The 25,544-nt window shown below is 40.9% G+C and overlaps 1 protein-coding gene across 1 annotated transcript; it reads left to right on the top strand.

The window, feature by feature from the left end:
* The first annotated feature begins 232 nt into the window (after positions 1-232).
* On the top strand, positions 233-24,264 carry Minpp1 (multiple inositol-polyphosphate phosphatase 1). Its single transcript, XM_055614033.1, has 5 exons — positions 233-1,044; positions 4,287-4,484; positions 5,077-5,174; positions 9,287-9,420; positions 22,900-24,264. The coding sequence occupies exons 1-5, from the start codon at positions 432-434 to the stop codon at positions 23,294-23,296; spliced, it is 1,440 nt and encodes a 479-aa protein (XP_055470008.1). The 5' UTR covers positions 233-431; the 3' UTR covers positions 23,297-24,264.
* Positions 24,265-25,544: the final 1,280 nt, after the last annotated feature.

The following is a 25,544-nucleotide window of genomic DNA, read 5'->3' as shown; positions in this document are numbered from 1 at the left end:
GGCCACATTTTGAAAAAACACAGTAAAGGACGAAACAAAAGCCATCGACTAAGGGTTCTCTTTGGGCAGAACCCAGCCTAAGGCTTGATGTGGGCTCTTTGGGCACACCGTAAAACCCAAACAGCTCAGGAACCTTTGACGTCGGTTCCTGAGGCGCCAAGCTCCCGGAGAGTCGCCCACGCTCCGGGTCAGCTGACGCCGCCTCCACCTGGCGCCGGGTACCGCAGGCTCCTCCGGGTTTTCCGCCTTTCCACCTGGCCACACCACGGCTCCGGGATCTTCCGCCGTCCTCGCTCGGCGGCGACCCCCGCGGACCACGCTCGCGCTCCGAGGTCCCCAGCCGGAAGCACGCCCAGCTCCCGCCCCCCGCCGGCGGATCCGGAAGTGGGGGTCGGCCGCCGCGCGCCGCCCTCCGCGGGCCCCCGGGCACGATGCTTCGCGGCGCGTGCAGCCGCCCGCGCGCCTCGGTGGCACCCGCCGCGGTCCTGGCTGGGGCGCTGCTCTCGTCGTTCGCGCGCTGCTCTCTCCCGGGCCGCGGCGACCCGGTGGCCTCGGCGCTCAGCCCCTACTTCGGCACGAAGACCCGCTACGAAGATGTCAACCCCTGGGTGCTGCTCGACCCGGTGGCGCCGCGGCGGGACCCGGAGCTGCTGCCGGGGACCTGCACCCCGGTGCAGCTGGTCGCCCTCATCCGTCACGGCACCCGCTACCCCACGACCAAGCAGATCCGCAAGCTGAGGCAGATGCAGGGGCTGCTGGAGACCCGCGGGGACGGCGGGAGCCGAGTGGCCGCCGCGCTGGCCGAGCGGACGCTGTGGTACCAGGACTGGATGGACGGGCAGCTGGTGGAGAAGGGGCGGCAGGACATGCGACAGCTGGCACTGCGCCTGGCCGCCCTCTTCCCAGACCTCTTCAGCCGGGAGAACTTCGGCCGCCTGCGGCTGGTCACCAGCTCCAAGCACCGCTGTGTGGACAGCAGCGCCGCCTTCCTCCAAGGGCTGTGGCAGCGCTACCACCCAGGAGTGCCGCCGCCGGACGTCTCAGGTGACAGCGCGGCCCGCCTTCCCCAGACCGTGATCCCCCAACTCTGCCGCTGCTCTCGCTCCGCTTTCCCGGTCCTCCATCGCCGGCTCACTTAAGCTCTCGGGGCACAGGATGTTGTGGACTTGGCTGTCTCTGTGGTTATAGTACAAATGCTTGTGTCTACACTCATCAGCTATGAATTCCTGGCATTTTCTACCTGCAGGTGCTGTAGGGGACGCTGGAGATCCATCAGGAAGGAGGAAAGAAAAAAAGATCCTTCCAGTTTTACATTCCCATTCTCAAATCGCGTTATCTCTTGGAGCTCCAGCCTAGCCTTCTTTCTCTTCCTGGCAACTAGTTTAACAACTGGGCCCACTCTTTAAAATAATAATATAGAACTTTCTTCCTCCCGCATTGCTTCTGAGAGTTGGGCTGTTTTTTTTTTTTTTTTTAAATATATCATCGTCTTTTCAGCTGTTTCGAAATTTACATGCTTTTTAAGGGAGCGGCTCGTCAAACTCTCTCTATGCCCTACTTATGGTTAGGGTGGCCTAAGGGTACCCTGTTTTGTTCTATATTTACTGTAGAGTTTTCCTCATTGTAGCTGTGGTTCGAGGTCACAAGTATCACCTTACTTACTCATTCCCTCATCATACTGTTTCAGAATTTGGGCGCTCAGGTAGTGAAATCCTCATTTCACAGGTGAAGAAGCCAAGGGTGCCTCCTTCACTGCCCTTACATAGTTTGTGAACTAGTCAGGCCCAAGTATCCAGATGTGTGACTTTTCGAGAGTGGTGCCCTTTTTCCTTCAAAAAATTACAGCTATCACGGCAAACATTAATGCTTCTTTTATGCCACACATTCCTCACCTTTATCTCGTTGAATACACTGCTTTATGAAGTGGCTAATTTGTGTCCCTCTGCCAATCTCATGGATGAACAACAATAACAAATAATTTGGTGATTTTCATACAGCTAGATGTGGATCTAGGAAATCTTAGTAAGTGCTTCCTCTCAACCATTACACCATGTATCTTCTGCATGTGACCCCTTTTACATACCTGATGAAAATGGCATGCAACATTTTTGTATCAAGTGATGAACAAGTGTTAGCAGCTGCTATTAGATTTCAGGTAAGAGGACTGAAATGAGGAACATCATTAGCCTTCAGAGACTCAAAAACTAGTACTCCACCTATCACTTCTATAACATTTAAATCCTCTTCTAGAGATTACCTATTGTCGTGTGTCACTACTTTATGAGTGACTCAGCTGGCTCATTTAGTGGTGTTTTGTTTTGTTTTTAGTTGGTTGGTTTTGTTTTCTGTTTTTCAAGACAAGGTTTTTCTGTGTGACAGATCCCTGGCTGTCCTGGACTCCTGGCCTTGAACTCACAGAGATCTGCCTGTCTCTGCCTTCCCAGTGCTTCAATTAAAGGCGATTAGTTTGAGTAAAAATCCTCCTGAATCCATTAAAATTAACTTGAGTGTCAAAACTAGAACATTTAAAATAGCACAACAGGGCTAATGAGATGGCTCAGCAGGCAAAGGGGCTTCAGCCAAGCCTGGGAACCTGAATTGGATCTCTGGTGTATGTAGTAAAAGGGAGAAATGAGTCCTGCTAGTTGTACTCTAAAATCGATACCAGTAATTTTTTTTTTTTTAAAAGCACAGTGTTTACTGTGTAAATATGTATTGGACCTCTTAGGATAAATGAATTACAGTCTTCAGATTGCATTGTGAAGGTTGGCATTGCCTCAAGAGTATAAAGCCAGGCATGAAAATAATTCAGGATAAATATAACCCCCATTGTTTCAGTCTCAGAGATTAAACTCATGCCTAGCCACTCTCTTATCATGTCTAGATGGTAGTTTTATCTGGGCTTTTGAGAAAGCCCAAAGAATCAGATTTTAGTTTTTTATGGAAACAGAACAATATAATTTGATACACAAATGCGAAGTTGTTCTTTGGAGCCATGTAGGAAGATGACAGAATTCTCTTATTCAGAATGTTTCTATGAGAACTATAATCCAGTTGGTAATCAGAATTAACAGAATTACCATTTGGGGGAATATATTTATGTATATATTTATATTTATTCACATATATCTAACATAAAATGGTCTAACTTGTTTTTTTCATGTTCATGCCCAGGAACAATAGTGTTCTTTTCTTATTGGAAAAATGAAGGTGGAAATGTTTTGAATATAACTAGAAAAAGGCCCCAGCAGTTGAAGCATGATTATGAATGCTTTTTCAATAAACATTTGTTGGCAAGTTGTGGAAATAATGTAACTTAGTAAGTGCTAGACAGGAAGCTATCCGAGAGCTTCAGGAAGAAGACCAGAGGTGCTTGGCTTCTGAAATGAAACAGCAGACCTGAAACATTAATGTTGCTTTGCTGTTTTCAGTAGTTTCTGTCAAAAGAGAATATTTTGTAAAGTAATACAGCTTGGAAAAGTTAGTTGAGAAAATGAGTCACTCCACTTGGAGTTTTGCTTAGCATAGAGAAGCAGATTTCTCCACCTGAAATCTGGAAACTGCTGGTTTTTAGTTTGCTTTCTAAGGTTACTGTGCTGGAGGGAAACAATATTTAGTAACAGTTTTGCCCTTCCCTGGTTACTCTTGTTTTCAGAAGACATTTATATATACATATACATATACATGTGTTATATATATAATTTCCTTGTATAGCGTTGGTTTAACTCATTTATTTTCAGTCAACATGTTTTAAACTTTTCTAGCATATCTGTTCATGTATTATAATTGTTATAAATGAGGACGCTGTGCTGGGGATGTAGTCTAGTGGATAGAGAGCTGGCCTATCGTGTGAAGTCCCTGAGTTTGATTTCTCAATATAAATAAATAAATAAATAAGCAAATAAATAAATAAATAAATAAATTCCTCAAATAAGTAAATGAATAAATAAATAAATAAATAAATAAATAAAGCACAAATTGTAAAACAACCTTCTCTTTGGGGCTAGAGAGATGGTTAAGAGAGAGAACCCAAGTTCAATTCCCAGTACCCCATCAGGCAGCTCACATCTGTCTAAACCCAGGGTCTGACTTCCTCTTCTGGCCTCCACTGGCACCTACACCATTCTCTTGATCGATGTTTTGTTGTGTTTTTTTTTTCCCCTCGCCCAAAGATAGCTTAATAGTTTGTTAAATGTTCCCTTTTCACACTTAAAATTTTCAGTGATTTGAAATTGTCACTTATGGCAATGATTTACCTGTGTATGCTTTTTTTTTTTCCACCTCAGATATGGAGTGTGACCCTCCAAGAATTAATGACAAACTAATGAGGTTCTTTGATCATTGTGAGAAGTTTTTAACTGATGTGGAAAGAAATGCTACAGCTCTTTATCATGTGGAAGCCTTCAAAACTGGACCTGAAATGCAGAAGATTTTAAAGAAAGTTGCAGCTACTTTGCAAGTACCAGTAAACAAGTTAAATGCAGGTAATAATGTCTGTTGTATTCCACTTAAATTCTGGTCTAAACAGTTTGGAAGTGTTAAATGTTAAACAACAACAACAACAACAAAATCCCACAAAAACCAAGTTACTTTTCTTAAAGATCCATAATTAAATTCATATTAACTGAATAGTACGTCTTGGGTCAGGGCAGTTATGCACCGTGCGCTTATTTTTATTTTCATATTCTTTAAGTCTTTTATAAATTAATATACAAGGTTCTTAACCGGATTCTGTGTGAAAGCCTTGTCTCTAAGCATTACTTACAATTTAAGAGTTGCCTTTTCTGAATTATCGCTGTAAAATAATACAAATAAAAAAGTCATATAAATCCTTTATTTTGGGGCAACTTTAGAAATGCTTCCTAGTCTCGTTGGACTGAAATGTCTCCCTCCTGGTGTCTCCTAGTGGCACGGTCACCCATCTGCATCGTACAGGTCAAGCCTTGATAGTCTCTGCTCCAGAAACACCAGTGTTTTCAGCTGGGTGTGTAACTGAGCACATAGCATTCTATGCGATATATCTTTAAGAAGTGCAGACACTAATAACCTGCAAATTTTACCTACTTTCTCCTGCAGACTTACTTCAGGTAGCCTTCTTCACCTGTTCCTTTGACCTGGCTATTAAGGGCATGCATTCTCCCTGGTGTGATGTGTTTGACATAGAAGATGCAAAGGTAAGTGTTTCCTTTGTACTTCTTCTTCATGGTTTTTGGTATTATTTGAATTTTTTGTTGTTGTTACTTAAGGCAGCTTTCTAGCATATAAATAGGATTAGGGGATACAAACTGCCCAGCACTAACTCCTAATTCTTCTGAGTTAGGACAGATAAATGCTTAAGTGGGTGAATAATTTGGATTTGTAGAACTCACATTAACTTTTTTTTTTTTTTCATGACAATTTGATTTCTAGGTGGTGCCTCCCTTCCATCCTACTTAAAAACTGACTGCTGGGAGAGGTAGCAGGGCTAAGATAAGGCCGAGTTATGCTCAGAGCCGGTTCACCCCTAGTAGTTCTCAGGAGAAACCGAGTTCCGGTGTTTGCCTAAGATGCTGCCTGGCTCCATCTGGCAGTGGTACTGATTCATCGCAGTTTCTGTCTACTTCCTGGCCCGGGTTTTCATGTGACTTTGAAGGAATATAGAAAGACCTAAATTTTGCTTGATTCTTGAGTGCTGGGATCCAGAAAGGTTGGAGTAGGGATGTGTTTTGGATTTTCCAGGATTGTAAACTTCCAGATCTTAGTTAGCCTCATGCACATATAAAACATCAGTGCTTCATAGGGACTCCAATTCTAAGGAACTATTCTCCTTCCCAACAGAGCAGGATTTCAAGCACATGAAGGTGCTTTGTTTTGTTTTGTGGGGACTTAGGTGACTAGCAGCAGGTCAAAGGTCATGCCATGGTTCTTGAAGCAGTGAAGGAGGAGCTCGTGGGAAAGTTGAGAGGAGTGAAGGAGGCCCAGTGAATGGCCTCTGTAGGGTTAAGCGCCAGAGTACACACATTTTGTTTGTTCCTTCCCTTTGTGCTCTGAGTCATGGCTGGATGGCAAGCCTTTTCTCATCCCCCAGTAACCTTCTGTGGTGGGCTCCAAACTCACCACTCAGAAGTCTCAGCTTTCCTGCCTTTAGTATGCCCTACTTTGGATGAACATAGGACTTGTCTTCTGAACTTTTTATTTCATTTGCAGGAGGTCTATGCCACCTTCCCAGTCCCCTGTTTCATGTTTTAGTTTTTAATAGCTACAGAATAATGGGCTTGACTATGATATCTGTGTACATATATGTCATATGATAACTTTGCTCTCCCCCTCCTTCCACCCTTCTCTCTTCCTCCTCCCACTTCTCTCTGACCATACAAGCTAGTTTTCTGTTTTCTATATATGAAAGAATGCATGGGGTATTTGTCTTTCTTCTCCTTTACCCACTTTTGTTCCTCTACCTCTACTTTAGATTTCTTTCTTCTCCCTCACTCCCCCTGTAGCTGGACACCTTTAAAATGAAAGCGCACCATTAATGATTTCACCCCTATATACACAAAGGAATCTCCGGTCACCGTTCACATATGTCAGACATCTCCCTCTCACTCACGCTGCTTGGGCCCAGGGGACGATCAGAGCTGAAGTGATTTTCAGTATTATATAAATGGTAAATTTTGACAAAAGAGAAATGTGTCATTTAGCTTGCTTGCCCAGGTTATTGTAGTTGTTGAAATGTTTAGGATGTAACTCACTTAGTGCCTATTGGCTGCCTCCTTCCTGTCCTAAGTGGCTTTGTCCATGTGGTCCCTTGCAAAGACTGACCCTTTAAGTGCACACCACTTTCCTTGAGGTGATCATGACCTGCCTTTGCCATCTGCTCATCACCCAGTGTGCTTCGTTTGCCCTTCCGTGTTCACTTCCTCTTCCTTCAAATATTTTACTTTTGCTTTCTGTACATTCTTTTTCCTTCTAGTAGGTAATTTGATGCATGGCAAAAACCTGCCACCATATCTGTTAAATGCTAAGTGCCTCAGCTATTCTTCTTAAATTCAGAGTCTCATCAAGGATTGCTGGTCCCATTTGCTGGTGTGTCTATTTAGCCTCCTTTAGTCTAGAAAAGCACTCCAGCTTGCTATCATCTGTTATGCATTCGCATCCTGTAGGGATATGCTTTTTTCTGTACAGTGTATTGAATATGCCTGAGTCTTTGCTTATATAAATTCAAATTAAACATTTTTTGACAAGAATTCTATTTGAAATCCTTCTAAGTGTATCACATCACAAAGAATTATGTCAGTTTGTCACATCCTTGATATGTTTGATGATTTGATGAAATATTGCCTGCCAGGTTTCTGGACTGTGGGTTATAGCATTTGCTGTGTGTAATCAGTGAACTCATACAAGCAACCATGAGTTAGCAATTTGAAATACATGTTTAAATAAATTAAGGGTTTCCTTTTATATATGAAAAGGAAGTTGGTTAAATATATATTGTGGCTAGATAAATGGCCCAGTGATTAAGAGCACTTACAGTGCCTTTGGAGAACAGATTTACCCACATTGTGACCCACAGCCTTTTTAAACTCCAGGTGTATGGAATCTGATGCCTTCTTCTGGCCTCCAAAGGCTCTTGCCTGTATGTGGTGCACAAAAAGTAATTTAAGCACACACATACAAGTTTTTCTTAATTAAAAAACAACAGTATCTTTTAAATACTTTTTCCTTCTTCAATGATTTGATTAAAAATAATTTTATCTATTACCACTTAAAACTTACACTTTGTGGTAAGTTTACGTACTGAAGTCTTTACAGATGAAATAAAGTGATATCATAAATTTACTTGAGAATAATCTATTGGTAACTAGAGTGTAGTTGAAACAGGATTGACTAAATGATCATTGCTGAAGTTGGATGATGGGTACACAGGAGATTATTTTACTACTGTTGCATTTTATTTTATATTTGAAAATTAAAAATAATGGTTTGGTGAGATGGTTCAGCTAGTAAAGGTGCTTGCTTGCTGTTCACCCTGATGCCCTGAGTTGATTTCTTGGAGTGTGTGTGATAGAATGAGAGCCACTCCTGCAAGCTCTCCTCTGAACCCCACCCTTGGCATGTACCTGCCCTACAGAGATATGTGCTTCTGTATGTGCCTGTGTGTGTGGTGCGCGTATACACACACACACACACACACACACACACACACACACACACCACACACACACTAAATGTATAACATTTTAAATGATGAGACATTTACAAAATTCTGAGAACTGAGGATTTTCAGTTATCCAGGACTTTGTGGAATGCTGGACCGCATCTTCTGCTATTTATCAAACAATTGTTTTAGTGGTTGTTTTATATCAGGTATTTGCTTAGAACTGAAAATACTGATGCAACATAAGTACAAGGAATAAAAGGTGCTTTCATTATTTTTTAATAATGCGCTCTTCGGTGGAGGTACCGTAGTTAAGGTCACCTGGAAGGCAGTTCAGTGGGAGTCAGGTGGGTCTTTACAGAGATGGTGCAGAGCCAGCTGCCCTCTGTCGTGTTGGCTGTTCTACAGCTCTGTATTTTGTATATAAGATTTTCCTATAAAAGTCATTCCCATTATCCAGATCTTTCATCTGGTAAACCTGACCCTTGCCATTTAAAACCTCAACATCTCTTTAGAACTTTGACTGTAGCTGTTTGTTTACACAAATTTTTATACTTGGCTGTAAAACTCTGTTGTGCCTGCACTTTTAAGGTTTTTTTTTTGTCTGACTTAAGTGTGCATGGGGTGATTTTTTTGTAATGATCATTTGCCATTGTTTTGATTTCTAGTGCTATTGTTTTATTTCCAAGTATATTTAATATATGTTTACCTAGTTCCTTGAGTGTTGAGATCTGTACATTGTGTTTTCTTTATCCTTTTTGCTAACTTTGCTGTGTTTTCTTTGGGGTCCAGCACACTGCCCTATCTCTGCCCCAAACATTGACTACTAGCACCACGTTTCTCTAGGAGCTATCCTAAATTCTTAAAAATTCACATTGTCTGTAAATATAAGTCAGAAGAAAGGAGCCAGAGCCAAAGGCTTTCATTTCCCTTTAGCCCTGACTTGATATTTTGGTGCCACAGATGTGGCTGAACACTGGACCTTGGAGTCTTTAGATGCCTGGGCCAGCAGCTGTAGGTGATGAATGCAAAGATGCTGCTGCTTACTCTGTAATGAAAGTAGTGTAACCTTTCTGAGAATTACTGTTACTCAGGAATCTGTTACATTTCTGGAATGGTATTAGAAATTACTTTTGGAATGTTTTTGTTTAGGTACTGGAATACTTAAACGATCTGAAACAGTATTGGAAACGAAGTTATGGCTATACCATTAACAGCCGGTCCAGCTGCAGCCTGTTTCAGGATATCTTCCTACACCTGGACAAAGCAGTTGAGCAGAAGCAAAGGTAAAAGCATGGAAGACATTGGAGCTTGCCGTTCATAAGCTTCTGAAAAAATGCCGTACAATGCATGAATTTAAAAATGTATTTTCAAAAAACGTTGATATGGTGGTTGATACTGGCTAATCAGTACATCAGTTTTGTTGAGAGCATACTGTGTACTGTCTTGAGGCCTGTTCTCCCACTCAGCACTACATTTCTAGCAGTCGTTCTGTAATTGCATGTGCACTGCAGCGAGCATGTAGCAGTGTTCATCGTCGTCACTTCTCAGCGGTGCTTGAGTTCTTTCTAGTTGCTGTTATGAAATGGCTTCTTATGAATATGCAAAACATTTTTATTTTAAAAGATAATTTCTCATTTGAGGAACAGAAGCTTTTGTTAACATTCCTACATTAAAAATTATTTTTACAAGCCAGGTGTGGTGGCCCACAACTGTAATCGCAGCACTCTGGGAGGCAGAGAAAGGTGGATCTCCTTTATTTTTATTTTTTTTACAGTATGGTTTTGAGGATATAGTCATTGGTACAATGAGTGCATGCCAGGTATGAGGTCTCCAGCACCAAAACCAAGCAAGCAAAGATAAAAGCTTCGTGGTAGAAATATTTGACAGATACATATTTATAGATATTGACCAAAAGGGGGCAGCAAAAACTGGAGATGATCTGTGTCACTAAATAAAGCACTAAGTTTTGTTCCTACGAATGTATTTTACTTAGGGACACAGCACTGATTTGTAAACTGTTCTTGGGTTTGACAGGAGTTAAGGGGGGAATCTAATAAAACAAAACCTCCAATTAGATTAACTATTTGTTTTCTGCTACCAGAAACACACACATATATAAACATAGATATTTATATATGCGTTTGTCTATTTATTGTGTGGGTGTCAAGGGACAACTTGCAGGAGTTGATTTTCTCTTCCACCATATGGGTTCCAGCTATGAAACTTGGGTCATGAGGTTTGGCGGTACATTCTCTTAGCAGCTGAGCCATCTTCCGGTCCAACCAGAAGCTTCTGGGGAGATTTCAAGTAAAGATAATTCACACAGGAGTTAACTTTTTCCTGTTTGATTTTCTGAATGACTTCCAGCTCTCATACTTTACGAGATAATAGACCTTTCCTGTTTGATCATTGTTCACTGGCTCAGTGTTGAGTCTAAGGGATGATAAATTTATAATTGTGTCAGGATCCCCTTAAATAACTTTGGAAGGCTTGTTGTTATAATTTAATTCTAGTTTGAAGCTTGCAATAAAAATTATCAGTAGTGTTTTATAATAAGTGAGAATTTCTGTATACTGAAAATTGAGGACAGTACAAGGAGTGACGTTCCAAATAAGCCCCAGAACTATAAGACCCAATTATTAGTTGAGTAGAATTGTTTGGTTTCCTTCCTCCCTTCATCCTCCCTCCCTCCTTCACTCCTTCTTTCTTCCTTCCTTTCTTTGACAAGTCTCTCTGTTATGTAGCCCTGGCTGTCCTGGAACTAACTATGTACACCAGGCTGGCCCTGAACCCACAGTCCCTGCCTCCGAAGCTCTGGGTTTAAAGCTGTGTACCACCACAACCTGGCTGAGGTTGAGTGGAATTTTTATCAAAGTCCCACAAGTTTCTTTGCAGAAATGGACAACTTAGTTGTAAGCTTACACAGGAATTTAAAAGATGTATAGAAATGAAATTAATTTTGAAAAAGAACAAAAGGATTTGCCGTGCTTCTGTCAGAACTTGTAGAAAGCCTGGTGTGCACCTGGAATCCTAACACTTTGGAGACTGAGGCAAAGTAATGAGTGTGAAGGACATCCTGGGTCACATAACAAACCTGTCTCAAAACCAAGCAGATACCTCAGACATAATATAGTCATAATTGCATAGATAAAGGAATCCAGTTACATCATGAAATAAACCCTTATATAGTTGACCATCTGTATCCATGGGTTTCCTTTGGTATTTAGTTAACTCTGGGTCTAAATTCACAGGATCCTGAATATATAGACTCTTTATGTGTCATTATTTGCTGAATAATGCTGAATAGTAACCTTTACATAGCTATTATAAATAATCTGGTGATAATGGAAAATTTATGGCAGAATAGATGTCAGTCACATGTAAATACTACGTCATTTTATATGTGAGTTTCTATGGGGGAGTCCTAGAAACAATTCTCCATGAATACTGGAGAACAGCCATGTATGTTAAATTGATTTTCAATAAAAGATGCCAAGGCAATATGATGGAAAAGGGATATCATTTCAAACAGATAATGCTGGGACACTTGGATATCCATGCTAAAAAAATGAGATACTTAGACTTTGCACACCACAAATAGGAAGGAATTATAGATTGTAATGTATAATTTAAAACTGTAAACCTTCTGAAAGAGAAAAAAATAGCAATGACCTAGTTACGAAAGATTAAACTCATTCATAACCTTGGATTGAGTGAGGTTTTCTTAAATATAACCCAAAACACAATCCATTAATAAAAGTTTATAAAATAGATTTACTAAATTTTAAACTATTCTTTTCAAAGGGTACCATTTGGGAAAGATAAAATATTTTCAAAATGTATATGTATATAGGAATTTGAATCCAGAGCATACAGAGAATTGCATCTTACTTAATAAGAGAATGAACCTTTTTTAAAGGCTTAGAAGGGAGGTTGCAGGGTTAGTGGTGGCATCTGTACTTAATAAATGTAAGTACCTGGTTTGATACCTGTTATCTCTCCTCCCAAATTTAAAAAAATAAGTGCAAAAGATTTGCACAGACTTCTTTAAAGAAGATACATGGATGGCATATGAAAAAAGGTTTGCCATTCATCGCCATGCCTTTCAGAGCCTCAGTAAAATACCACTAATGTACCTCTTAAACTGGGGGAAAGGAAAAGACCAACCTCATTCATGACTGGTAGAAGTGTAAAATTCATAGCCTCTTTGGAGAACCTTGGAAGATACTGACATTGAACGTCCATGTGACTGAGTGACTCCATCCGTTGTGTCTACTCGGTAGTGATGAGTGTCTTTTGATGGTTTCTTATGCCTTGGGTATTTCAGATTTTGTAATTAATAGGGTTATTTTTTAAGTTGTGTAATTCTTCCTCTTAACGCTAGGTGCCACAACACCCCTGTACAGAAACACAGTAAATCTATCCTGTTTTTGTCAATTTGCTCATTAAAATAGGGGCAACTTGGTCTCTTAAAGTACTTAGGAATATATCTGGATTCTAGGTCATTTTATAAAGTCAGGGCTGAGGGATGTAACTCTGGGGCTGTGATCTTTATAGTGCTAGATATTGGAAGATGATGGGCTAAATAATGGGAGAGTAAACAGCATGGCTAGTCCCTAAGTTCAGGTTCATACGTCTGTTTTCGATAGACAAGTTTTCATTGTTATCCTGTGTGGTTCTAAGACATTTTCAGTGTACTGCTCTATCTTCAGTAACTTGTGTATGATGTAGTAAGAGGTACAGATAGTGGCTTATCTACAATGCTGCCTTTTCTTCTGTAGTGTTTACTTTAGTGCCACATTAGTCTCCCGGGCATCCAAGCCACAAGACCTCATGCCGTTCTGGACTCCATCTCCTTCACTTTCTGTATCCAATCAATGCCGTGTGGGTTTGTTGAAATTACATTTAGTTATTTCTTTACTTATGCATGTTTGTGTGTTTGCACACGAACATGTTTCACAGCATGTGTGTGGAAATCAGAGGATAACTTGAGGGAGTCACTTCTTTCCTACAACATAGATTCCAGAGGTCAAACTCAGGTTGTGAGACTCAGACATTTGAGCCATCTCTTCAGTTTTAACTTTCTAATTTACATTTTTATACTCTTAATCTTTTCTTTATCCTCATTGCAACCACCTCACTTTAAGCCAATACTTCTTTTCTAAAAATATATTTAATTAGTTTGTATGTCTATGTGTGTAATAGGTGTATGAGTACATGCCTGTAAGCATACACAGATATATGTGGAGGTCAGACACCACTATTGAGTGTCTTCCTCCAGTGTTCTCCATCCTGCCTTCACTCAACCAGTTCACAGGTTAGCTAGACGGGTTTGTCCAAATTGCTCCAGGGTCCCTTTTGCATCTGCGCCGCTGCTCTGGAGTTTCAGTGAATGCCACCATTCACAGCTTCTTCCATGGGTGCTGGGGAGCTCAGCAGCATTCGCTGGCTGTTGTGTCTCCTCAGCTCTCACCTAGGCCGTAGATAGGACCTTCAAGGCTTCCCCCAAGATTGGTCTTATTAGCTTTATACCAATATAGTCTTCTTCCCAAGAGATGGTTCTGATCATGTGACTTTGGATAGATAGCATTTGCTTAATCTGCATAATATTTTAACTATTTATTATATTTGAACAATAATATTCTTGTATGTATTTTTAAACTCTCTTTATGCAGTTTTTATAATATCAATTATGTCATAGTTATTCTTGCCATATTTGGAGGGAATACTTTGCTTTGATCCTGTAGTTACTCTCTTAGAAGTTCCATGAACTTTAAATAACTTGCTCAGTAGAATTGGCTGGCCTATTAAGAAACATATTCTCTTCATATAATAATTCTAGCAAAATCTGAATAAATGTATGAGAACCTCTGGGAGGAATGCTGCTACCAATTAAGGTAATGGTCCTCAACCTTCCTAATTCTGCTACCGTTTAATACAGTTCTTTGTGTTGTGGTGAACCTAACCATAAAATTATTTTCATTGCTACTTCATAGCTGTAATTTTGCTGCTGTTATGAATCATAATGTAAATATCTGTTTTCTGATGGTCTGTGAAAGGGTCATTCGACCCCAAAGAGGTCATGACACACAGGTTGAAGACCTCTGAACTAAGGTATAGTAAAAGGTTTCATAAGGAAAGACTCAGTTCATTTCAGTTTAGCAAATCCTTGTGGCAAAGCAGTGAACTGGGCATAACATTAGAGTTGGGAGTGGTAACAAATGTGAGGAAGAAAGTTTTGAATATTCACATGCTAGTAAAGTTAATTCCTAAAGTGACTGAGACAAAATTCTGTAGCAGATTAGAAAAGTGAATAACTGCAAGGTCAGAGTAACTAAAAAGACTAATTGGCTTTAAATAAAGTGAGGGTAGTATGGTGGGATTTCTGTTGACTTTAGAACAATGTTAAAATTCTTGTTCAGTGTTTCCCAACTAAGTTAAATCATTGTAGATCTGGAAGAAATTGAGTAAAACAATGCATTATATGAAAATATAATGAATTTGTACACATTTATCTTTTACCACTGTTTCATAAACAGGTGCTTACCAAATACGTCACTTTTTGGTTTGATGGTTCAACTTAGATAATATGGGAAAATAAATCCTAATAGGTAGAGGGTGTGTTTTTTAGGCCAGAGCAAAACAATTGTACTCAACCTGTGTTCTAGATGTTAATTTAAAATGTTCACTGTTTCCTTTTAAATTATTTGTATTGATGTAACAGTCAGGTAACCCTCTCCTCAGAATGCTATGGAGTACAATCCACCTCACCGCTCTTCCCCCAACCGTGGTCTATCTAGTAAGTGCAGATAAGTCCTCACCTTATTTTTGAGTACTAGTGGTGTTCCTTTGTCAGGTAATAGAGATTATGCTAAGATAAATACTTTCAAACTGTTGTCTCCAGAAACCCACATCCCAGATGGGAGGCAGTCATATAAGAGCATATGTCATGCAGGTAGAAACAAAAGTGCTCCGGTCACTTGAAATCTTTATGGGAAGAAATATCTTTATGGGTGATCAAAGACCAAAGAGGCATTTTTTACTAACCTTAAACGTGTCAGCCTCAGCAGGTCGTGGCAGCATACGCCTTTAAACCCAGCACCCAGGGAGCTAGAGACAGGTGGATCTCTGTGAGTTTGAGGCCAGTCTGGTGTACAAAGCTTTATCCCTGTTCTTCTATCTTGTGAACTTAATTTCTACATATTTTTGCTGAAGAAAAACCATGTTTGTGTCATTTTAGTGCTAGGCTTATACTGTCAAATGCATACTTCTCCAGAGACTACTGCAATCAAATGTAGAAAAAGACTTGTAAATACAATTTATTTTTGCTAATTTTCTTCTCAAAGTTTCTCAAAGCTCTGGCAGTTCCACCCACTTCTTTGTGCTCTTATGTAAGTGTACAAATTGTGAAATTTGTCCAAAGCTCCATCTGCTATTCCCAGATCATGTTTGAAAACTTAGTTTGTGTAACACCAGTTGCGTGTGAAACATAAATTAAGAGCTTAGAAAGATCTAGCTGAATACATTTGAGGGAAAACGTGTAATTATTTTTTTTCATACTTGGCATTTTGAATTACTTAAAACAGTTTACCTACTTTGAATGTGTACATCTTCTCATTTCTTGATGTAATTTTATACTTCGGATTAAATTTTGTTTTGGGTTGAAGACTTAATGAAATCTCATTTTATAAGTGAAACAAGGGTGTAATTTGCAGAACTGCATTCTTCCTGGGTAACAAGGTAATTCACTTGACTACACAGGACTTCTTATTTCTCAGATATGATTTACTAGGTTTGCTCAGGAGTTGGGGAGATAGCTCAGCTCGTGAAATGTTTGCTGTGCGTGAGGGTCTGAATTTGAATCCCCAGCAGCCATGTGAAAACAGGACATGACTGCACCCTTCTATAACCCACACTGGGAGGCAGAGGAAGGTAGCTTCCCAGAGTTCACTGGCAGCCGTGAGTTAACAGTTCACCGTTAACTTGTTGCAGGTGCAGTGAGAGATCCCATGTCAAAGATAAGATAGAGCATGAGACTGGGCCTGTAGCTGAGGAGCTGCTATCAGCCAGTGGCTGCTGAGAGAGGGGAGCCATTCTTCTTCAGTGCTGTAGCCATTGGAAGTTGCTTATGCCCTTAAGCCCATGCCCATGCTCATGCAAGCAACCGTAATTAAATTTCATACACGTACATGATCTGTCTTCAGCCTTTTCATTCCATTATCCTGTCTGGTTCCTTCTGCCTCCCACTGAACCCCTTCTTCACACCAACACGCCCCTCTTATGTCGTGTGTGTGTGTGTGTGTGTGAGAGAGAGAGAGAGAGAGAGACAGAGATATTGACAGAGACACAGAGACAAACAGACATCTTTCCTCATTCAAAAACAGGCACATATACTCCCATTTGCGTTGTCAGTATTTGGGTTTGATCACAGACTAGATACAGTGTGGAATACTGAGGCTGAAAAGGTTGTCTCATGCTATTCTTGGGATACACTCGAGGCAGAAACTGGGCATTTGGTACTTTCATGGAGTGCTTGGGCCTGTATGAACTGGAGCAAACCAATTCCCAGGAGGTGGCTTAGAACTTGGTGTTCTCTGTGGTTTACTCTCAGCTTTAGTGTTTGGAGCAGTGGCAGCATGTTCCTAGAAATAAACCTTAGTTGCTTCCTTATGGAGTTACTGATTTCCCCTTTCTGTCTGCTTTCTGATTGGCCGTGACTTGAACAGCTCTTCTCAGCCATATTCCTCCTAGTGCCACTGTATTCTGTCCAGTTGCCCTGTTGGGCGAGTGAACATGATTAAACCCTCTGAAACATTAGCCAAAATAACATTTTAAAAGCTAGACACTTGATAAAAACTTAGGGAATACTTTTAATGGCTTCTGATAAAGATTAGATCTTGGATATTTGGCTTGAGGTGTTTGGAATGGTGATGATAATGATAACATAAGCAGATCAAAAACCTTTTGTGGGGAGGCCATAGCCCTCCGAGACACTATTGGCAGTTTAAGCAACCATAGTAAAACTGAGTGGGTCATGAAAACAGGGTGAGAAATTGTTGGGAAGAGTCCAGAGGGAGGAGGAGGGGGTGGGGAGTGAAAATGACCAACCACACTGTGTACACATGGAAGAGTCTTTTGTATATGCACGAACACAAACCCCAAAACTCATGGAGTCTTCCATAATTGAACCTCCCCCCACCTCTCTCTCTCTCTCTCTCTCTCTCACTCTCTCTCTCTCTCTCTCTCACACACACACACACACACTTTTGCTGTTCCGGTGTAATTTAGAAGAGAAAAATAATACTGTTTTCCATTGAATGCTTATATTATTTAAATCTATCCCCCCAAACAGAAATTCGAGTAAGTCTTATAAAAGGGCAGGCAAGTGTGAGTGTGAGCAGCTGTTTAAGGATTATATTAACCCTTGGGAGGAGGTGTTCCCATAAGAGTCTATTTTCCAATAGAGTTTCAGACATCAAAGTAGAGCTCAGTTTGTATACTGCCACATCCTCTTGTTTAGGAGAGGAAGAAAGCGTTCTGGCATTCTTATTTGTAAATGGACCCTTGATTTTGAACGTGGTGATTTTAAAATAACTAAAAAATCAATGTGTAAGTTGATTTGAGTTTTACATCTCAAAATTGATTTAGATGCTCTTCTTATGCTTTCTTGGGAGCCACAAAGAGTCGAGATTGTTTTATCTGTATTTATTTATTTATTTCACTTAACTCTCCAATGATAACTAAGTTGAATTCGGGCTATGTGAAACAAAATAATGAAGAAAAGCATATGTTTGAGACAGAAGCAGTTTATGTTCTGAGCTATTATTAACGGAAGCACTGTGTTCAGCATAGTCTGTCATGGAGGAGGACTCCCAGCAACCCCAGCAGCCAAGCGGCTAATGTGGAAAGAGCTGGACTCAGCTAGACAGCATAGGGAACTCCCCCCATCATAAAATTTAGTGTTCTTCCAGTTACAGCTTAATTGGAAGTAGGCTAAGTTCATGTTATTACCCTTAGAACCTCAACCTAGCCATCTACTGAACTCTGTGTTGTATTTGAAATGAAAGAGTCAAGAATAAGGGGTGTGTGTGTGTGTGTGCGTGTGTTCATATGTGTGGTGGTGGTGGTCATACACGGATGGTAGTGCCTACGTGTATTCCCAGCACTAGGGAAGTTGTGGTACCAGCTTGGGCTAAATGGTGAATTTCAGGAGATAGTGGTCTATGTGGTGAGACCCATCCTCTAAAGCCAAAGCAAGGAGAGGTCTGGAAGGATAGGGTAGTGGTAGGACGCTTACCTCGTGCATCCAACGCCTGGGGTTTAACCCCTGCCACTGCAAGGAGAAACAAATTCTTTTTTTTTTCTTTACTGTATACCACTTTAGACTAAAAATCTTAGGTAGATGGTCCTTGCTTTTTATATATCTTTGGAAGAATTTGTGCCAAGTAAGAACGTAAGCCATTGTCCTTCTCCCCGATTTGACATGCATGTGCTTTTGAAATTGGCAAGTTCAGATTCCTAGCTGAGAGCCTTGAGACCAAGCACTGACACCCTGCAGTCTTCCTGAACTGGCAGGTAGAATGCTGTTCTGCTCCCGGATGAACACTGGCTTGAAAGTTAAATCAGCAATGGTTTACAAGTAAACGACTGTCTGACAGTACTATATTAGACAGGTGTTTGCTTTTTCTTTCTTTCCTTTGTTTGTTTTGGTTTTTCGAGACAGGGTTTCTCTGTGTAGCCTTGGCTGTCCTGAACTCCCTTTGTGTCCCAGGCTGGCCTCGAACTCACAGAGATCCAAGCTGCCTCTGCCTCCTGAGTGCTGGGATTACAGGTGTGCACCACCGCTCCCAGCTACAAGTATTTTCTTATACAAGAGGAAGTTAAGATTTTTATCCAGATGATTTATGTTACTTAATCCTTTGTTCTGGCTCTGATTGTGTCCCTGAAACTTGAGTCATGGGGTATACCTGAACAACGCAAGTTATATTTGGTGCTTTTTAGTATACGCTGCTCAGTGAGGTGAATGTGCCACTCACTATGGTGTTTGTCCTCACTGTATTTACGCACTTCTGTTTTAGAAAGAGAACCAATCTGAACGGCCACATGGACCCTAGACTCTTAACAGCACTAATGTGTGACCTATGACACCCGCTGCTGCAGCCGCCCCAGCCTACGGCATGTGACTATTTGCTGTCCCACATTGATTTGCTGCTCTGTGCCTCCTGCAAACTTATTGCTATAGTTTAGTCCAGCAGCTCTGCAAAGGAAGTGGCTTCTGGTTACTTGGCGTAACTTGCTGACTATGTTGTTATGCCCTCGGTTTTCTGCTGTGGAGGCCCTACCTTCCACTGTGCTCACTTTAGCAGATGCTCAAGTTTGGGAAGGCTTTGATTGACATGAACTTGCATCTAGAGCCAGGGTAGCAAGCCACAAATTTATTTTTAATAAGTTTCAGGTATATATTATCTGGAGGAAACTAACCTTTTAAAAAATATTTTACTTTATGGCCTGTATATGGTAGTGCATGTCTTTTTTTTTTTTTTTAACATTTTCTTTTTTAAAGTTAATTACTTGTTTTATTGATTACAGTTTATTCACTTTGTATCCCAACTGTAGCCACCTCCCACGTCATAGTCCCCTCCCAATACCATCCTCCCTCCCTCTTTTCCTCCCATGCCCCTCCCCCAGTCCACTGATAGGGTTGGTCCTCCTTCCCTTCCCTCTGACCCTAGCCTGTCAGGTCTCATCAGGACTGGCTGCATTGTCTTTCTCTGTGGCTTAGTAAGGCTGCACCCCCATCAGAGGTGGGTGATCAGAGAGCAGGTCATTGCATGTCTTTCTTTAACTTAGCACTTGGGAAGGCAAGAGTAGGCAACTGTCGTGAGTTAGAGGCTGGATTGGTCTCTATAGTGAATTTCAGGTCAGCCAGAGCTACACAGTAAGACCTTCTCTCTCTCTCTCTCTCAAAAGAAGAGATTTTGTAAATCATATTTAGAGCAATAATTTTCCACAGGGGTGGGCTGTTTTCCTTGACCTCCCCTCGTAGGTTTAGTGAGTTTAGCTGGTTGTGCTGACAGCAGGCGGCCCTGCCACTGCATCCACAATGTACTCCCGCATTCTCCACGCCTGTAGCTGCTGCACTTCACACTTACCAGGGCAGGCAGCAATGTGTGCACGGTGCTCTCCACACGCTGCCCAAGGTCCCCCTCAGATGGGACGGGGTCCCGCGGTTAGCTGCTGCTCTCTGTATGAGCCAGAAATACATCTGCTTGTCATTATCTTACCTGCTTTTCTCCTCACCAACCACATGAGAAGAGAAGCGAACACGGTGCTAGCACTTGGCATGGAGTGATATTTCTGCAGACTAGTCAAATGCATCTTTGACAAGACTGTTCCTTTACTTGTTGCAAATCTCAGTGCGTCCATTTTTTCCAGAACCTTTTGTCTTAATATAAGCAGCGTCACCGTGTGCCCTTTTTCTTAGTTACAAGAACATCTGCTTCGTCTGGGTACCGTGAGCTGCAGGAAGGGCTAGAAAACACACACACACACACACACACAAACCAAAACAAAACATGAGATCATGCTCATTCCTCTTATTTGACATTTCATAGACTTAAACTATCTCTACTTGGTTACAGGAGAATATATAAGCTATGAAATAGTTATTTCCTATAGGCACATTTGAATTAGCAAAATCATGTCCTCACTGCTATTCTCATTTAGTTTTTTCGACTATTTTTGAGGAATTAGAAGCATCTTTACTTTTGGCTATAATCATAGTTATCTTTCTCCTATTGTACAGGCATAGCCAGAGTGCAAAGTTCTGATTTTTTGTTTGTTTTGTTTTTGTATATTGTTTTGTATATTATTTTGTCTTACTGTCTATTGCAGACTTTTACAGGAGAGTTTGTTCTTTATTAGAGGATGATGTGGTGACATTTGTAAAAAACTAGCACTTTTCCATCCTGTTGTAGCAAACTTAATACTTATTTATTTGTATTTTGTGTGTAGGCTTTGCTTTGCTTGCGTAGATGTCTGTATGCCACATATATACAGTGTACGTGGAGGCCAGAGGAGGGCACTGGGGCCACTGGAACTGGGGTTACAGATGGTGGTGAGCCGTCCTGTGCGTACTGGGAACAGAACCCTGATCCTCTGGAAGAGCAGCCAGTGCTCTAAACATCTGAGCCATCTCTCTAGTCACCAAATGTCTAGAATAATCTTAAAATATACGTTATTTTTAAATTCACTTAAGTGCCAAAAGACACTCACTTATTTGTGGTTTACATAGCTTCTTTTATGCATCTAACATATGAACATCTTTATTGTTTATAGAATTCCCAATAAATTTTTTAAAACTTTTGATTTTTTTTACCTTTAAATTTTATTTATAAATAGGTATGCACACATGCATGTAGGTACCTGCAGAGGACACAAGAGGGCGCCAGATTCCCTGGAGCTGGAGTTGTAGACATTTGTGAGCTGCCTGGTGTGGGTGTTGGGAAACAAACTTGGGCCCTCTGCAGAAACAGTATGTGCTCCTAACTGCTAAGCCATCTCTCTAGGCCCACAATAAACAGTTTAAAGCACTATTTTCCTTAACTTTCCTCTGAAAAAATGCTGATGTTACAGTATTATTGGCAACAAGGGAGACAAAAGGAAAAAAATGAGACTTTAAAATTTGAGTATAAAGAATCGTCAGATTTAAAATTTGGGTCAGAAGCTGGAATTATAACAGTGGAAGAACACGTGTGTTTTTAGGTTCAAACTCTAGTGCAGATGAGTCACACTCTAGCTTTAATACCTTCTGTAGTGGATGTGTTTAACAGGACTTTGAACTTATAATTTGTTCTCTTCCCAACATGTATGTGCATGTATGTTCATTGTATTTATCCTCACAAATGTCTATTGTTCAGCTCTGGGACAGGAGAACTACTGGGCCCTGTTGGGTTCTGGCCTCACGCAAAAACTGTCAGCCTTGGGTTTGGGGATAGACCTCCAGTCTCTAAGGAAGATACAGAAGCTAACACTCAGCTCCCTTTCCTGGGCTCAGCATATGCAAAGGTGAAAGATGCACACACGTGCAAACACAGACATACACACACACACACAAAGGAAAGACTGAGAAAAAGAAAACTTGAAAAGATAAAAGCCAGCACTTTAAGTGCATTCATTCATTCAAGAGTGCTCCGGGAGTCAGTCTTCCTAGCTGGCCCAGCGCCTCACAGAAAGTGCTGCTGTGAGCACTTCAAGGTCTTCTGTCAATAAAATGCTCCTTTGTGTGCTCTACTTTAGATAGGTTTGTGGCACTCGGGATTTCCTGATTCTTAGAACTTAACATTTAGTGTAAAAATAGTTCAGTTGTCCCACAGAAGTTCAGCCATACGCTTGAGTTACATATATAAAGAACTTTTAAAGGAGGAGCCATCAAAATGGCTCAGTGGGTTGAGGTGCCTGCCAGCCAAGCCTGACTGTGGAGTTCAGTCTCCTGGACCCACATGGTGGAAGGAGAGGACCAGCTCCTCCGGCTCCTGACGGTGGTCTCTGACCACACACATGCTGTGGCACTTGTAAGCCCCCCCCCCAACTTACACATGAAATGTAATCAAAAAAAAATTAAGGGAGGGATTACATTTTAAAATGAGAAAATTACTTACCATAAGTGTAGGTATTAATTACCTAAAATTACTTACCATAAGTGTAGGTATTATATTTTATGGCATGACTATATAAGCTTTCTCTTCAATTTCTCTTTTCAGGTCTCAGCCAATCTCTTCTCCAGTCATACTCCAGTTTGGTCATGCAGAGACCCTCCTGCCACTGCTGTCTCTCATGGGCCACTTCAAAGACAAGGAGCCTCTGACAGCGTACAATTTTGAGGAGCAAGTCCACCGCCAGTTCCGGAGTGGTCACATCGTGCCCTATGCCGCAAACCTCGTATTCGTGCTATACCACTGTGAAGACGCAAAGACCCCTAGGGAAGAATTCCGGGTGCAGGTGCTGCTGAATGAGAAGGTGTTACCCCTGGCTTACTCGCAAGAACCTGCCGTTCTGTATGAGGACCTGAAGCACCACTACAGGGACATTCTTCAGAGCTGTCAGACCAGCAAGGAGTGTGACCTACCCAAGGTGAACATCACGTCCGATGAGCTGTGAGGGGCTGGGACAGCAGTCCTCAGCAGTGACTGTGTTTGCAGTAGGTAACCACCCAAGACACAGCTGCAGGAGGAGCTCTGGGAGCTCCAGGCCAGCCTGTCCTACATAGTGAGGCCTGGGCTAGCCAGCGCTTCACAGAGAAATAAAGCTTTCAGATTGCTAGGTCCTTCTGCCTTTTTGCAGACAATAATAGTTTGTCTTAGGATCTGGACGTATGGGTAAACATGACTCTCCCTGGAGCAGCTGTCTTCAGAACAAAAACCAACTCAAGAGAATCTCTGCCCCTGCAAGTGTTTGCAGAGCTGAAACTTTTCTAAGCACCTAAGAAACTGCAGAGGTAGAACTTCAAAAGTGACCCTTCAAAAATACTAGATACCAAAGCACAGTGGCGGCCACTGATCTGTAATGGACTGAGTTGGGGACATGAGTGATCATGTTGATTTCTTTCCTTCTGCTTCAGGCAGGGCTAGCATAACTGCCAGCATCAGTCCTAAAGGTGGCAAAGCAGCTTCAGAAGAAAGTCTGATATAATGCCCATCTAGAGGGGAATTTGACACGGTATCAAGAATCAGGCCAAAGCAAGACTGAAAGTGTGGGATATTTTTGTTAATATTATTTATAAAAATATTTAAACACTTTGTCAATAATTTTTTTAACTTCTAAGTAGGCCTTGCAGGGTCATCTTAATCTTACCAGATTTGTTTGAGGTGAGAAATACTGGAAACAGATGCTCATGTTTCTTACGACTATGGGCTGGTTGTCTTTTTCATTCCATCATGGCTTCCCTTTTAGATCTTGTTATTACCTAAAATGTATCTTTTGGTGGTTTGGATTTTTTTTTTTTAATTAAGACTCTATTCTGGCTAATTTAATTGTAGAGATTCAAACCTGTTGCAGAGAAAGTCTGAGCTCTCTCAAATACCATGAAAGTGTTTGCCACATATAATAAATAAAGTCTTGTGACTTTACTACCTTGTCATTCTGCTCTCATTGAAATTCAGTCAGTCTTTGATAGTAAAGGATTAGAATTTCAAGTGTTTGGCTTGGCAGCTAAGGCAGTCTCCCTTGTTTATTCAAGTGAATGGTCTATTTTAATGCATCTTATTCTAATTTGTATTCACTTTACAGAGTCTACCTTTCAAAGAGAGAATTTGGTTTTGGTTGAAAAATGTATGTCTAATCTTACCAAACTGTATCAGTTAACCTAATATAATCTGTTACATTCATTTTATAGTTTACTTTTGAGGAGAAGACTCTTATGAAAATAAATCTATAGTAAGGCTCTGCCATGCAGAGAAACCTCATCAATGGTATGCATGAGGGCATTTTCAGCCAAATTTTCATTGGTTAAAAATGAAAAAATTTGTTTTAGGTTTTAAAGAGAAGCCAATGCTTATCATTTTGGTACCAATCAAAATGTTTCCTACTTATGTTAATATTTAATCAGATAAATTTTTTTTGGTCAGTGAAACTATGAACTAATTTAGGTATAGAGTTGAAAGTTATATTTTGTTTCATTTTTCAGGTTTCTCAAAACCTGGTTTCTCCTTGTAGCCTTAGCTGGCCTGGACTCCCTTTGTAGACCAGGCTGGCCTGGAACTCATGGTGATCCGCCTGCCTCCATCTCCTCAGGTGCTGGGATTATAGGTCTGTGCCACCATGCCCAGCTTAAGTTGGAAGATTTTTAATGCTCTCCTTTCACAATAAACCCTCCTCTTCCTGTTTTGTAAAATGTAAGAGGGGTCAGCAAGATGGCTCAGTGGGTAAAGATCCCTGCCTGACCCCTTTAGTTTGATCCCCTGGATTCACATGGTAGGAGAGAACAGACTCCTACAAGTTGTTTTCTGACCTCTGCATGTGTGTGTGCATACATGTCCACGCATGTATGCACACACACATATGCATAAGTGGTAGAATTTAAATAGAGGCACATTTAAAGTTAATTACAGGATTGTGTGTTTGAACACTACATTTAGCCTAGGGCTGTGTAAAGATGAATCGGCCTCATTCCTTCATCCAAAGGTGTTACCTGTAGAGCAAGTGTGCTTGGTGTCATAAGGCCAGCTAAATAACAGGATTTTTTAACACTTTGCACAGTATTGAAGATTATGAATGTGTGATAGTAATTGTTAGATTTAACTGTTAAATAGGACTATAGTCAATGTCAACCCTATAAAGACATGTGACATATAAGTATTTGAGGTTAGAAGGTAAGTAATGTTTTTTATTTGTTTGTTTTGTTTTGTTT

Source organism: Psammomys obesus, unplaced genomic scaffold, assembly GCF_907164565.1.
Source record: "Psammomys obesus unplaced genomic scaffold, mPsaObe1.curated_primary_1811, whole genome shotgun sequence".
Taxonomy (NCBI): domain Eukaryota; kingdom Metazoa; phylum Chordata; class Mammalia; order Rodentia; family Muridae; genus Psammomys; species Psammomys obesus.
The sequence above is the reverse complement of the archived record's forward strand: the minus strand, read 5'-3'. Positions and strand labels throughout refer to the sequence as shown.

What these genes read in the sequence shown, in the direction of transcription:
- Minpp1 (XM_055614033.1), top strand. Translation starts at nt 432, where the DNA reads ATGCTTCGCGGCGCGTGCAGCCGCCCGCGCGCCTCGGTGGCACCCGCC. An exon ending in AGTAAACAAGTTAAATGCAG is followed by an intron (nt 4,485 to 5,076) that starts GTAATAATGTCT and finishes TTTCTCCTGCAG; the next exon opens with ACTTACTTCAGGTAGCCTTC. An exon ending in TTGACATAGAAGATGCAAAG is followed by an intron (nt 5,175 to 9,286) that starts GTAAGTGTTTCC and finishes GTTTTTGTTTAG; the next exon opens with GTACTGGAATACTTAAACGA.